General features: G+C 39.4%; 1 protein-coding gene across 3 annotated transcripts in view; it reads left to right on the top strand.

The window, feature by feature from the left end:
- The window catches only part of FBXO4 (F-box protein 4), a 354,502-nt gene extending 343,066 nt beyond the window's left edge, over nt 1-11,436 (top strand). For 2 of the 3 annotated variants that reach the window (XM_082382438.1, XM_082382435.1), the window contains one exon: nt 1,734-11,436. Coding sequence is in view for 2 of the 3 variants with exons in the window: in XM_082382435.1 (XP_082238561.1) it covers nt 1,734-1,794 (61 nt within the window). In the remaining variant the exon portion in view is untranslated. The remainder of the gene's footprint in view (nt 1-1,733) is intronic. The other variant, XM_082382436.1, reaches the window with a different exon arrangement.
- The last annotated feature ends 296 nt before the right edge of the window (nt 11,437-11,732 follow it).

Consider the following 11,732-nt stretch of genomic DNA (forward strand, 5'->3'; position numbering starts at 1 on the left):
AAATTCAAATTTAAATAGGTATGTGGTCTTTTTATCTGTCAAGTTTATTACAGAGAGGCCAATTAGATTTCAATTCAATGGGTTTTAAGATTGCACTGATGTTTGTCTAGGCCTGACTGAACCTTATAAAGGGGGAATGGTAGCACTTTTTTATTACAAAAGTTTTTAAAATTCAAAAACAGAAGGAAGAAACCCACAGAAAACAAGAAAAAATAATTCTGCACTATTCATAGCAGACATGTTGCTAGGTGCTCCCTTCCAGTGAGCGTAGTTCAATCTGACAAAGTGTATTGAGATAGAATCCACCAGCATGCTTCATGTTGCCTAGAGGATGATCTGTTTCCTGAGCCACTCTGGGCTGCCATTCTCATCACCATGAATATACCAAAATTAGCTCCCGAGCGGGTAGATCTGGATGCTTTTCAGCTGATAAATTTGAAAGGGATTTATTTTCTGATTAAAATAAAATCCCACTTATCGTGATATCAGACTTCCAGCTGATTCAGTTATTCATTAAACAGTCATAAATTCACAATTAAAGGGGGAAAACTCAGATGTAGAAAACAGCTGGCACTGGCACATGTTCTATACCTCTTGGCATGAGGTTGTGAGTTAGCTTACCCTTCTTGCCTTTAAAAGTGTAATTATAATTTGTTCTGGCCTGCGGGTTAGATAGAGCAGGGGTGATGTTGATTGACTATGAGAGTTCAATGCACTGGGAAACTGTGTTAGATGGAAAATTCTACAAACTAAAAACCATTCAGAGTTGGTTGGGCTGGGAGCATAATGCCCTCTGCCCTTTAATGGTCCTGGAGGACTCCACTCTCGGGAAGATGAACCTTCAGCAATGGGGAAATGGCTACCTGCACTTTGGGGCTTCCCAGAGGCTAGCTCGGGCCTCATCTTCTGATCTAACTTCCTGTTCCTCTCCTTGCCAAGCCTGAGCAGGGAGGGAAACAGAGGCATTGCCTGAGGACCCAGCCTGGGTCCCCTGACTTCTACCAGGCAGCAACTCCCTGCCTTCCTGGTCCCTCCCCAGCTACCACTGTTGAAGTAGTTCCTTCACACCCTAGTCTGTTTTATAGTCACCACCTGCTCTGTCTCATAGCATCTTTTTAAGCATATTGGTTTGCTAGCTGCCATAACAAACTACCACAAACTTAGTGGCGTAAACAATAGGAATTTATCATCTCATAATTCTGCAGGCTAGAAGTCTGATATTAAGGTGTCAACAGGGCCATGCTCTCTCTGACAGTGCGAAGGAGAATTTCCTCCATGCCTCTCTCCTAGCATCTGGTGATTTGCTGGCTATCTTTGGCGTTCCTTGATTTCTGCCTTCATGTTCACATGATGTTCTCCCTGTGTGTGCATCTGGGTCCAAATTTCCCCCTCTCATAATGATACCAGCCATATTGGAATAGGAGCTACTCCAGTATAACCTCATCAAAATCTAATTATATCTGCAATGACTTTTTCCAAATAAGATCACATTCCGAGGTACTGGGGTTTAGGACTTCAACACAAGAATTTGGGAGTGACACAATCTGATCCATAACAGTAGAGTTCAAGAGAAATGGCAAATATGAAAGCACCCTAAAAACTTCAACATAATATATGAATACTGCTGGTAGAAGGAGGGGAGAGACTTCTTTGATTTTTCTGACATTTGCACAAAGGCAGACATTTTCACCACTATCCCTACACAGTGAATTCTTGTTTTTCTCTCTCTACAGGGTCCTCTCCTCCAGGGTGGAAGATGAATCCTTCATAAAAGGCAATAAAAATTTTATATAAGAAAGTAAAAGAAAATTTGGAATACAAGATTAGATAAGAAAGTAAGTACTTGTATATAAGGTGCAAAAGAAAATTGAAGCTACACAATAAGTTCACCTCCTGAATGATAACTTTTATAGTCACTCTATTTGGGGACACGTACTTACTGTGTGCCATACACCATGCTACACATTGTATGTTATTTTATCCTCATAACAACTGAATGAGCAAATATTATTATGCCCACTTTTAAAATAAAATGATGGCACTGAGGTTCAGACACTTTAACATCAGAAGTTGCGAGCTCAGAGGCATGGGGGCTGGGAGCAAAGTCTAGGTGCCCTAGCTTGAAACCCATGCTCTTAACCACTATGCCCTGAGGGGGGTTTAGAGCGGGTGGGTGGAAGTGGAAGTGAGGGAGAGAATGAGAGAGACAAGGGGACAAGGGGACAGGTGTGAAAGACATTATAAAAGAGGAATGGAGGGTGGGAGGGAGAGAGATGCAAGAGGGAAGAGATATGGGAACATATGTATATGTATAACTGATTCACTTTGTTATAAAGCAGAAACTAACACACCATTGTAAAGCAATTATACTCCAATAAAGATATTAAAAAAAAAAAAGAGGAATGGAGAAGACTGGGAACAGGCTAGATTTGAGAGGGAAGCAGGAGTCGGCAGGGTTCTCTCTGAGCTTCTGGGCTTGTGCGACTGGAGACAATGATAACTTTGACAGCAGGAAGTGCAGAGAGGGAGCATGCAGGGACTAGAGGAAAGGGCAGGGGGAGCTCAGGCAGGCCCAGCTTGGGCCTCTTCTTCTCAGGAGCAATAGCCAGAGACACCACAGTGCCAGCAATCCAGAAACCCACCGGCGCAGATGCAGAGGAAAAGTCAAGTGTTGCAACAGACACAGGAGAAGTTGGAAGGAAATGAGAAACATCAGGTTTAAATTTTCCCAGTTCTAACTTTTTAGAACTTTTTCTTATAGGAAGCCACTTGAATCGTGTTTACTGATGATTGTTGAGAGGGTAGGGTATGAATTATATTTGTTCACCACTGCCCAGTTCAAATTTAATCTTTTGAGATTAAATTTCTCCCTCTACTTTTTTTATCCTCAAGAAAAGGCAAAGCAACTTAAATTACAAAGTATCCAAGAAAAATAAACCTCTATTGCTTATTTATTTCCATTAATGTCTGCCTTATTCACCAAGAATCAAGAGGACTTAGCATTTTTCTTGGCTTATTAGTGGTTTGTTATATGATATTAGGTGCTAAATGTAATTTGTTTCTTGTTTTTCTAGTTGCAAAAGAAATCTTTGACCATAAGAGGATCTTGTGAATTTATGAATATGAGGCCAAGTGAGCAGTTTTAACATTAAAGTTTTATGGAATAAATATTTATGTAAATACACACACATACATCTTCGTATGTGGGGAAAAAGATAGTATTAGATGATCTCTCACAATGTAAATTCTGTGATTCACTACCTAATGAATCATGTACTTAAAAATACTGAGAACATTTTGACATCTTAACACCTTATAATGTCTCATCTCTTCTCTCCTATCCTCACAAACACTCCTACCTTCTGCTGTCAATTGCTACACGCCCACAGAACAAAAACTTTCTACATTATCTGTCTTTTATATCTGTCTCTGCTCCCTTATAGTAGCTTGATAACTAAGACTGGTTAGTCTCACCTGTTCTTGTTCTTTGTTTTTGCTTTAATTGGTGTACCGCAGTAGTGTGAAATAGTCACCTTTAAGGAGATTGTTGCTTGTTCTTTGTTGATTACCATTCTCCGCTAAACCGTGAGCGGGTAATGGTTGTTTCAGCTTTAAGGCAAAGTGCCTATACAGGAGAGGGACAGAAATTAATCAGCCTCAGTGTATTCCAGCAGTGGATCTTAAAGTGATCTCTAGACCAGCAGCATCAGCATCACTTGGGAAACTTTTTAGAAATGCAGGTTCTTAAGACCCACCCTAGATCCACCGCATCAGCAACTAGGAGGAAAGGAGGGATTAAGCCCAGCAATCTTCATTCTAAAAAGCTCTCTGGATAATTCTGATATACACTGGAGTTTGAGAACCAGTATATTAGAGAAACAATTTGCTCAACATAGAATGGAAGACTGTTCTTGACAGAACAAAGTTAATATTCCCTGACGTACATCAGAAGGGACTGGGATTCATCAGAAGACCTTTTTCTATTTGATTGTTTGTCTGTTTGTCTTAGGAGAAATAGTATCCTCCCTCTGTCATGAGCTGAGTAGAAAGAGGGCAAATTAGAGTCAGCATGATAAGGTAATATTAACATGTGCACATAGCAATGAAACCCACATCCTTGGTCTCTTTAGGTAGCAGTCTACAGGCATATGTTGTACAAAATAATTGTCACATCTCTGTAGCAGAGGTGAGTAAACTTCTTCTCAAATAGTAAGTATTTTAGGCTTTGGGGGTCATTGGTCTCTGTCACAACTGCTCAATTCTGTCACAGAATGCAACAACAGCCCTAAACAATATGTAAAGGAGCATGGCTAGAGTTTCAATAAAACTTTACTTAGAAAAACAGTGGTGGGTTGGATTTGGTCCATGGGCCACAGTTTGCCAACTTGTTTTATAATGCTTCCATTTTAAAAAATTAAAATAAAGGATGTAACCATTTCCCAGTTGATTGTTTAGTCATTAATCTGATATTTAATTGCCGGTCCACTAACAATCCATTAACTAATTGCAATCATTAAAAGCAACCCCCCAAAATCCAATGTCCCTATTCCGCTTTGCTGGTGGTTGATCTGTAAACAGTCAACCAAAGCATAGTGTTGAGCAAACTCAACTTGATGCCTGATTTTCCACCTAATGCCCAATGGGAGCAAATGTTCTGCCTTCTTAGACATAATTTTAAATAGTTTGGGTTTACCATTTTTACTACATCATCACAGGGCATACCAAAATATAAATTAATTTACCTCTATAGCTGTGGATCCTACAACAATCATTTAGCTGCTGTCCTAATGTACAACTCTTATCCAAAGGCTGCCTCTGCAGAGTAGGTTATGGATACTCTGTCTCATCAAAATTATTGATAAGACTTCGTTAACAGGGTTTGTTTAAAACTTGGACTGAAAAAGATAAAGATAACATCGCATTGCTGTTAGAGCAAGTCATGACATGCAAGTAAATTCAATATATGCTATCAGTGTCTTTCCTAAATAGCAGGTTAGTGAGCCTGTGTAGAGAAAGAGAAGGACCCAAGATGGTGCTTTAATTCTTAGTTGTGTGAATGCATCCCAGGAACACAAGTAATTGGGCTCATTTCATAAATTGAAAAAGAATAGAAAAACCCTAGACATCTTTCCAAGTACAAAAAGAAAATATGTTGGGTAATTTTGAAATTTCCCACCCTTCACTCTGGTCCCAAATGAAGACATATGCCAGAGCAACAGCTTGAACTTATTCTGAATTTTGAGTTAGACTCATGCTAACTTTCCTTATATTGTTATTCTTTCAGTATTATCTATGTTATCCTTCTGTCAATTTGTAATTAGTAATCAACTGAATTTTTGCAGAATACAATGCTTAATGAAGAGCCAAGTCTTGGGCTGTTGATGTTTCCACCAACTTGATAAACATCTTGTCACTATGTGCCTAGTGGAATATGGAAACTGCAGAGATAACGGCCTACTGTTGTGTTTTAGAATGATTTCTTTTTTTTTTAATCATTATTATTCTGTATTATTATTATTACTTAGGAAATTATCCCAAAGTATTAAGCATGATACCTAATCTATAAATGCATGCTCCCCTCCCCATATAACAATTTCATAGTACATGGGTCCCTCAAAAAATATCACCCAAATGCTAATTAACAAAAGGTTTGTAATAACATGACAAAATTTGTTATAATGATATATGGGAAGGAAAGAGGTGCAAAATACATAATCTATGAGCATGACTGCAGAATGATTTCTAATAAGCCATATTTCCAAAAAGTATTAGTGAAATGAGGAATGAAGATGGGGTCAAAATGATGTGGGCTTAGGTATATGCATCCTCAGGTGCAAAAGGACACCTCTTGTCCACCTTCCCCTGCTTTTCCTAAGAAGGATGTAATATGGTCTATTTTTATTTCTTCAAAGACACTTCATTAGATAAATGTATCAGATTCTTCAGTTTCAAGAATCACATTCTGTGGCCAGATGCTTTCCAGTGGTTAATGGTTTTATCATAAGACATACTACAGCGACATCACCCAGATTCTGTTCATACTCACTCATTCATCAAGTTTATGCCGCAGCATTCTACTGCAATATCCTGCCACGTGGCTTTCTCTCAGCCCATGTATGGCACAGGCTGGAAGTGTCAGGGAATTACATCACCCAGAAACAGCTCTCAATCAGGGATGCCTGAAGTTGAAGGGTACATATCCTAGCTTCTTCACATTTCAGGTGCAATAAATCTTGGTGTGTTTTACATCTAATTCCACAGAGAGGTTGAGCCCCAGTTGTTCACAGCAATAGCCTGCTTGATAATGCATCTTCTTCACTTTTCTGTCTTGTTTTCTGCTCCCCTACTGATGCCCTCTGAGATCACTTCCTAAATAAAATACTCACACTCAAATGTGGGGAAACCCAAATCACACACTTAAGATATCTTTTACATATTACTACGAACATTCAGTAAATTCAAATTTGACTTTCTTCTCTTCTTGCTGTCTTCTTAGGGAGGTAAACTGAGAAGATGGGGATTAAACCCCCCAAAATGGACTCACTAGAGGGCTCTCAAGTCTCTATCCCTGGAGATGTCACAAGTTGAGACAGATGCTCTGCTGCCTGGAATTGTGGTGGTGAAAATGATCTGAATCTCTGGGAAAAGACTCAGGTTTCCAATTTATACAGGCTAGCTGGGTTTGGCAAATCAAAACACTGAGACCAGTCTGTTAGTCATAATTGACTTGGATCTTTCTTACCCTCTGCTTATTGAATTCTGTGGTCTGAAGATAAAGAGATAAAGCTCTCAATGTTAAAATTACTGAACTCCACTCATGGTTGTCAAAACCAGAGTTAGGATATTTATTCCGAAACATATTGAGTTCATAATATGTGTCAGAGCCTCGTTTGACCTTTACAATGACCTGTAGATTTAGCAAGATTATAAACTCCATTTTATGGATAAGGAAACTGAGGTCAGAGAAGTTAAGTAACTTGCCTAAAATAGCAGCCAGTAGAGCCAGGATTCTGCAAGCCAGAATCCTCTCAGTCTAGTACTCAAACTTTACCCACTAAGCTGTTCTGCCTCTGCAGAGGCTCCTTCCTTAGCTATCAGTACACCTGGAAGTGATATGTGATATGAGAGTATTCTTTCACAGGCCAGAACCACGACACAGGGAGACCAACTTTGCACCCAGAACAAAGAAACACAGGTTTTAGGGCCAGCAAGTTGTGTGACAGACAAATTTTTCTATTCCCATAGGTCTTATTCCTTCTATTAAAATGAAGATGTTGGATTCAATACTTCTAGGGTCCCTTGCAGTTATGAAATTGTACTGCTTTGTCTTGGAAAAAGTTGGAAAGATATTTTTCTTCTCAAACTGCTGTAGTTTTATTAATGTATCATAGTTTTCCATAGCTACAGATTCAGAAAACTAACCTGAGATGTAGCACTGAATTAAAGAGTTAAGGAGTATGTTTGTTGGTTTGAAAATGCTAAGATGACTATAGATTTATAAGAAAATTTTAGGTATAAAAGGCAATTTAAACAGGCATTCAGATGGAAAAGGAAATTATCCTAAGTGCCCCCAATAAGAAATAAGTCTACACCTTATCTCTATTAAACTACTTTACATCCATCACACTGTACCACCTACTTCAGTTTTAATCTTATTGGAGAAGAGATGACAATATTGATACAGAATTCAAAAGTCTCATCACCAACCATTTATATTGTGTATTCCATCTCTTTTCACAAGTGTCAAAGGGAAAAAACAACAATACCACCAAATGCTAGCAACCTCTCATCCTTAACCCTTCAGATAGAAGGAAACGCTGTCACTAATAAAAATAGTAAGTGTATTGTTTAAATCACATAACCCTTACATGGAAATGCCTGTTCTCTCATAACTTGGATGTTTAAGGTTGGATTATGGAAGCTCAAAGTGTACATTAACATTACAAACACAGGGCTGTGGCAGTAGGCCTAGTGCATAATCACATGGATAAACTCCTTTCACTTATAGGATCAGGAGAACTCACATTTTCATCTTCACATAACAATACAGACTTGTGCTTCATTTTATAATCACAGTATGATGACCGTCTCTGAATACAGAAGAATCATAAGGTGGTAGAACGTCAGTATTTCCTGGGTCTTGGGCTCATTATACCTCTGAGGGCATACCAGAATGAAACGGCTTGGTGGACCAAACATTACAACATTTTAGGAACAGGTTGAAGTAAGACAAATAACTTCAAAAATTCAGTTGAGAAACAAAGCTCTGTAAGACCAACATCAGCAAATTAGCTGATGATAAAGCAAAATTGCCATTCCACCAAAGAAGCCTCTTTTTAGAACCTTCTACCAGCCACATTCTGGGGTGATCTTTTGACTTCCTTAACAATTCTTTGGATCACCTTCCCTGTGCTCTCATCAGAGGTATCCTTGGTACCTAAAGCATGCCAGCCTATCTTCAAATACTAAACAAGTCATGCAGCCTTGCCCAGCAGAAATACTACCGAACTTCAGCTCACTGGCTGGTAGGTAGATCCCTCCATTCCTTCTCATTTAAATATGTTTTGTCCCCCAATTAACCAATTTCTAAAACACTTTGCAGATTAAACAAAATACCTTTTAGTAGTTGACTTTCAGGCCTGATTGGCATAGGTTACAATAAACAATGAACCAACAGCAAATTTTTTTAATGAAGAGCCAAGGATCTTTTTCTGTAGATTGATTAGAAATTAGGCTATATTAATATTTACCATTAAATGAATGTTAGTTATTTTTAGATTAGATGATAGTACAGAAGCTGGGGAAATCAGATCAGAGCAAGAAGGTTTGAAGGGAAAGTTGGAGAGGAAAAGGGATGAGGACAGGAATCAGAACCTGAGGAGGAGAGTAGCTCTAAGGAGGCCCTGTTGGACTCCTCTCTCTCTTCCCAACCAGCTGAGAGGGGAGCCATCGTAGGTAACTGCACAGGTTGGCATTTATCAAGACAAACCAAAGTATTAAAGCAGGAAGTAATTTAATCTTTCTAGGCTCCTATTTGACTATTTGACATGGAGGTGACATTTCAAGGTGATTCACATAATTTTTTGTGAGGTTCTCTGAGGATGTAAAAATGACAAAGTTAATAGAATTTAATTATTTTAGTTTATGTCAGTGACTTTTTAATACATATAGAATATACCTGTTTCCAAAAGGATAATTTTAAAAAAGTTATGTGTAATGAATTTAATTTTATGAAAGAAAATTAACAGGTGTATTCCCATAAAAAAACAGTATCTCCAAAGCATATTAAAATCTCTGCTATAAGGAAATTTATCAGCTCACCTCCAAAGAACACAGCCTATATTCAGTGTGCTTTTCCTAGGATTAATCCAAAAGGCCTTCATTGAGAAACGGATAGCCCAGCACATCCTGCTCAGGAGGGACACATCATGAGACGCAGAGACTAGGATCTACATTAGACAAGGATGCAAATTATTCTCTTGATCATGCTAGTTATGAGTTATTTCTAATTCCTTAGTAAACAGATATCAAAATACATTGTTGGTAGATAGATGATAGAAACATAGATAGATGATAGATACATAGATACATGTATGTGTACATATATTGTGCAATATATAGATCCTTAGTGTTTTGTTGAGGTCAGTAAAATATATATAGTGTGGTATCATTGTGTTGTCTTCAAAGTCTCAGTCTAAAGAACCTCCTCCCGGTAATGAATTAGACAGTGCCTGGGGATGTTTAGAACCTTACCTATTATGATTAATTCTGGTGCCCCAAATGAATAAAAGCAGATAAGCGTATCTCCTACAGAGCTCTGTCTTGACAAGGCTACTTTCTGAGTGGGTCGACTGCAGGTTACACATTGTTAATGACCACCACATTCTAGAGTATGAGTCACTTTAAATGGTTCCACCATAAATCAATCTCTGACGAAGTGTTTATGCAGCATAGTATTCACTCTTGGTGCTTAGGAGAAGCTCCTGGTAATATTCTGTCTCCTCCACCTTCTATCTTCTTCATCCACCTCCTCGCCCACCTTTGTCATGGCTCACTCTTGAACACTTGCCAAATAATTTCCGTCTATTCACACCTGGAATAAGCCAAAGTAAATAAATTCCAGGAGTGACCTCACCTGGCTATATTTACTACCCAGAGTCTCAGGGTCAGAGCATATGAAGCTAATGCTTTTTCTAGGCTTCCCACATCTAAAAATTATTTAGTCTTTCTTATTGTGGTGTCAGACTGCAGAATTCATCCTGTGTGCACACTCACGGGCTTTTTTGGAAATATTACTCACTAGGTGTATTTTCCCATCAGAATATCTGTGGTGTGGTTTTTTTTTTCAACTGCATTAGCTAATATTTTGCCAAATGAATTTCAACTTATTATTTTCTGCCTGGGACACTTATGTATGTCTGGGGCTCAAGCTGCTTGCTGGTCTAGCTGCAGATTTTGTTTTAGGACTAGGACACTGTTTTTCAGCAGCCCACTAATAAGCCATTAAATGAAACTAGCTTGCTCGCTGCAACCTGACCAACCTCAGGCCATTAAACACACCCATTGTCTTCTTTATATCCTGTTGTTTGGAATAATTCTCCTTTTCACATACTTAGATGTGGATTTTGTTTAAAAAATCCTGATAGAAATCCAAAGACTGAACAAAGACCTAACCCAGGACAAAATGATAGCAAAGGGAGTTTGGTGTTTTGGCTTCACCATCCCTTTCAGTGCCCTTTCTCCATCCTGGCTTGTGATACCCTGGTCCCTGTAGCATGGAAAAGAGCCACCTAACTGACTCTAATTTACTATAAGGACAGTGGCTCTTACCCAGGGGTGATGTTGCCCCTCAGGCGACATTTGACAATGGCTGGAGACATTTTTGATTGTCACAGCTTGGGGTAGAGGGCAGTGCTACTCTCGCCTAGTGAATAGAGACCAGGGCTGTTTGAAACACCCCACAATCTTAGGATGCACAGGACAGCCCCCACTACAAAGAACTATGCTATTCAAAGGCATTAGTGATGTTACCTGTCACTCTTTTTAGAGTTTCTTCATCTTTTAAAAGGGACCAGTAGAGGGGCTTCCCTGGTAGTGCAGAGGTTAAGAACCCACCTGCCAATGCAGGGGACACGGGTTCGAGCCCTGGTCCGGGAAGATCCCACATGCCACGGAGCAACTAAGCCCGTGCGCCACAACTACTGAGCCTGCGCTCTAGAGCCCACAAGCCGCAACTACTGAGCCCTCGTGCCACAACTACTGAGCCCACCCACCTAGAGCCCGTGCTCTGCAATGAGAAAACCCACTGCAGTGACAAGCCTGCTCACCGCAACAAAGAGTAGCCCCTGCTCACCGCAACTAGAGAAAGCCCATGCGCAGCAACGAAGACCCAACACAGCCAAAAATAAATAAATTAAATTAAATAAATAAATTTATTTTTTTTTAAAAAGGGACCAGGAGAGAAACATACTTAACCCTATAATCTTTTCACCTGCAATTTCAGATGTAAAATGGGACACAAGACCCATCAGCTTTCAGAGATTCGAACATATCCAGAGACTTCTGACACATACCCTCTCTCTCCCTCCCTCCCTCTCTCTCTCTCTCTTTCTCTCATACATACACACACACACACACCCCCAGTGTTTCAATGTCTACAGAGGATAGAAACATGGAGCAGAGCCTAATACTGGCCCTTAAAACTCTCTTGTTCTCCCCTATAATCTCCTCCT

This window comes from Balaenoptera borealis, assembly GCF_965194805.1.
Source record: "Balaenoptera borealis genome assembly, chromosome: 2".
Taxonomy (NCBI): domain Eukaryota; kingdom Metazoa; phylum Chordata; class Mammalia; order Artiodactyla; family Balaenopteridae; genus Balaenoptera; species Balaenoptera borealis.